This window comes from Fulmarus glacialis, unplaced genomic scaffold, assembly GCF_000690835.1.
Source record: "Fulmarus glacialis isolate BGI_N327 unplaced genomic scaffold, ASM69083v1 scaffold9058, whole genome shotgun sequence".
Classification (NCBI taxonomy): Eukaryota; Metazoa; Chordata; class Aves; order Procellariiformes; family Procellariidae; genus Fulmarus; species Fulmarus glacialis.
This window is the reverse complement of record NW_009230122.1, coordinates 2778-6535: the sequence shown is the minus strand read 5'-3', so window position 1 is coordinate 6535 and position 3758 is coordinate 2778. Positions and strand designations below refer to the sequence as shown.

General features: G+C 47.7%; 1 protein-coding gene across 1 annotated transcript in view; it reads right to left on the bottom strand.

The window, feature by feature from the left end:
• SNX19 (sorting nexin 19) overlaps nt 1–3758 on the bottom strand; it is a gene marked incomplete at its 5' end in the record, with an annotated part of 22167 nt that overhangs the window by 15639 nt on the left and 2770 nt on the right. The window contains 3 exons of the mRNA XM_009584107.1: nt 1721–1907; nt 2191–2287; nt 3463–3593. Coding sequence (XP_009582402.1) covers nt 1721–1907; nt 2191–2287; nt 3463–3593 — 415 coding nt within the window. The remainder of the gene's footprint in view (nt 1–1720; nt 1908–2190; nt 2288–3462; nt 3594–3758) is intronic.

Genomic DNA, 3758 nt, shown 5'->3' with positions numbered 1-3758 from the left:
CCACATCTGGATAAACCAGATGCATCAGTTCAGACAAAAACCCACCCACACATGCCCACATATCCCTGGTGACACAGACCTGGGACAGGAAAACCTCTCTCTGATCCTCAGAAGGATGTCGAAGCCTACAGCGTAAACACATTCTAACTTACTAACTTTTATGCTGCTTGACCCCAAAGCATCATAGGTGTTATGCAGAATAAGCTCAATGTACCACAAACCTGCATGAGACAACCACTCCCAGGCCAGCACCCTAACCTGAGGCTACTGCGTCAGCTCTGTTGGCAGAGCGTGCTCCTGTACAGCAGCTTCCCCTACTCTGACCCTCCCTGACGCCTGATCTTTCAACCACTCTCTGCCTACAGAGAGCCAATGAGTCTGTTCACACACGATTTACTGCTGGAGATAAAGAGGAGAGGGATTCTGGACCCTAGCATGTCTCCTTCCCTCCTCTTCCTCTCCCTGCTGCATATGAGCTGGACTAATTAACTCCAGGCTGTTTCACTTGGAAAAGACAGGCCATGTGAGTGCATTTGCCGCCTCTTGCTCTGGGCCATACACAAGTTACTCCTCACTTGCTTTGCCCTTTAAGACTTGACTTCCCTGTGCAAAAACTGAAGCAGGCTGTTTAGCTTCACCATAACCCCATACAAAGTGCATCGCCAGCAAGCTCTGTTTATTCCCGTAGCAGCCAAGTCCCCTTCCTCAGAGAGCTGCTGGCCAACCTCTTCCAAGAAGTCACCCAGTGAGCAGATAGGGACACTGGTTGCCTTTTTAGCCAGCTGCTCCCCAGACTTTCATTCCCCTTACCCTGCCAGACCAGCCTGCTCTGTCTCAGCTCTGAAGCGTCACAGACCTGCAGGCATTTGACATCATTTACCTTAAATTTCCTTAAGAGTTCAGCTAACTTGGCCTGCCTGTATCTCTTGTGCTCTGCGCAGAGCGCTGGCCTCCAATTCCAGTCCTGCTCCCCAGCAGCCCCAAAACAACCGCGGGCGTGTGTTCAAAGATTATAGGCAAAGTTGGTAGCACAGGCTAGGTTCCAGAATACCAGATCCATCCTGTCACAAGCATGTGCTTTCAGTCAGAGCTTGCCAAACTTGAACCACGGGAGTGAAATTTTTTCAACTATTCCAAGAAAAAGATTAGAGGACATATTTTTGCTCGCATTCAGGATAATCTTGTAACTGGTCTGAGAGGCCGTAGCACCCCTGCGCTTCAGGGGAGGGATCTACAACCAGAAAAGGAACATCTTTCCTTGAACAGGGATTACATATTTGCTATTTCCAACAAATCTATCCAAACTTAACTGAATCTCAAAAGGTCCTTTTATAGTGCATGGAGATATCAAGACTAACTTGAGACTACCAAGAAACCGTCATTTGGCCATTTATCAGTTCCTAAGAGCTTGATTTTACAACATTGGCAGTTTAAGCAGTGTATCCTTAAGAAACTTACTTCTGCAGTAACTGTACTGAGTACACTAAGGCGAAGATCTACAGTGACACAACTGAGCCAAGACCCAATTTGCTTCCAATAGCAATAAAGACCAGAGCAATCACCTAACAGGACTGGAAAAACTCAGTTTGCCTTCCCTTTAATCAAGGTGCAACAGGCAGGAGACCAAGTCCTCAGCTGAAAACCTTGCAAGCTGAGATGTTGAAGCTGTTGCAGTACCAAGAGAGATACGGTGAAGCACTAATAGAGGGGCTGAGCTCACCAGAGTTTGTGTCCGGATGTGCTCCCTCCTCCGATGTGCCCAGCCCGTCCATATCCTCCCGCACGGACCTTTCCTTAGCTTCTCTGCCTCCCTCGCCTTCGGGAGCTTTGCTGGGGACTGCCTCCAGCAGCTTCTCCTGCTTCTGGATGAAGGACTCCATAGCAGCCAGTGACAGGGTGCCAGAGACCTACAAAAGCACCAGTGTATTAGTACCACAGCGGTGAGCTGCACATAGCCAGAGTTGAACAGATACACGAGATCTCCACTACTCCAGCTCCCACCACCTGGTTTGCACCTTGCCGTAGCCAACAGCACAACTAGGGCTGCTTATTGCCTTTCTGCAAAGTCCTGGCATGCGGGAACAAGGCTGCAGCAGCCACAACCCCCGTGCACCTGGATTATTCCAAGCCACACCCAAACAGGGCAACGATTAGGATCATGAAAGGATTGCAAGAGGGATCTGAACTTACGGTGCTGCCCTCCCTGATAGAGTACACGATCTTGTCATGCGCTTCACTCACGCTCAGCACTGGAGCAATTTTACTGGATGAGAACCTCAGCCTGGACCTGAAGAGGAGAGACACGGCACAGTCAGGGTTTCCTCCGCAAGCTGTGAGCGATGTGTTTTCCAGCCTCAGCCAAGAACCTGGACCTATCTTTGTCCTGTGTCACGTCCAAGCCAAGAAGTCTGATTAGACCTAAAGTGGTTCAAAAAAGCATCTGCCTCGAGGATAACTGAGAGGTGGCAATAAAACCATGCCACAAAAGCATTAAAGAGCTTTTCCTTAACTACACATGGGCCTAGCCAAGGCTTTCCAACATCCATCACACACATCTTTGGCAGTATGTTACATATAAGCTTACATGCAAATGTAGGCATTTCTGTTCAGTGAGGAGTGAGCATTGCGGCATACACAGGAAAGTGTTCAGAAAAGCCTCTGAGATGAAACATGCTCAGCAGGATTGTGAAATCCAATTATAAACATGCACACACAGAAAGAAGGCTATGAAAGGGCATTTGGGATTGTGGGACAAATTGTAAAATGGCCTGTTTATCATTAAGGAATGTCCTTTTCGGCCAAGACGCTTCAAAACTTGCACTTTTTTGGTTTGTCTTTTTGTCCAAAGCAGCTTTTTCTAGCAAAACATCACTTTTCTGGAAAAAAGCCATACTCGTGCTTCTTCTGTAAGGGAAGAATCACTGATGAGCACAATGGGGCTCGTCACTATCAGCAACAGCAAATAAACTCTTGGTGAGCAACATACATGCAATGACCTTAAACACTACTCCTAAACAAATATGCAAACGTTTGCTGGGCAAGGCGGCATGCCACTGGGTGAAACATGGGAGCGGCAGGAGTGAACCTTCAGGTAGACAACTTACAGCTGTATTTTGCAGTGACCCATCACATATATAGGTCATGCTCATGTTTAAGGGTAAAAAGCAATTCTCCAGGAGCATCAACATCTTTGCTGGCAAATGCCACCACCTCACAGCTCCCTCAGGAGGAAACCCACCTCCTGTGAAAACCTGAGCATTCTTAGAAAATCCTTTATCCAAACAGGAACTCAAATACCCTTGCTCAGTACGTGAAAGAGGAAACAATTCAGCTACAGTACAACAGCAACGTATTATCCATGACAGGTAAAGCACCAAGTCGGTATTTCCCCACAATGGAGTCAGTTTACGTATGAAATCCATGTTCTACATAAAGCACAGGGGAAGCTGAAGGAGGCCTTACTTGTTAGCCTTCTTCCCGTCTGTCTGAGATTTCCCATCCACTTCAGACTCGCTAAGATCCTCCGTGGGGCTCTGGGGCTCTGACCTGGGGAACGCTGTCTTCAAGGTGTCCACAATGGCATTGACAACAATCTGCAAAAGCCAGCAGTGTCGTCAATTATTGAATATATTAAGAGTTTTCAGACTTGCGCTCCCTCTATTTTCCATGATAACCCCCAGGCTCCTTGAGATGGGCTCTGACTCTCCCTAGCTTTATGGCTTTCTCAGCAAGCTGGGCCCAGCTATACAGAGAACGTT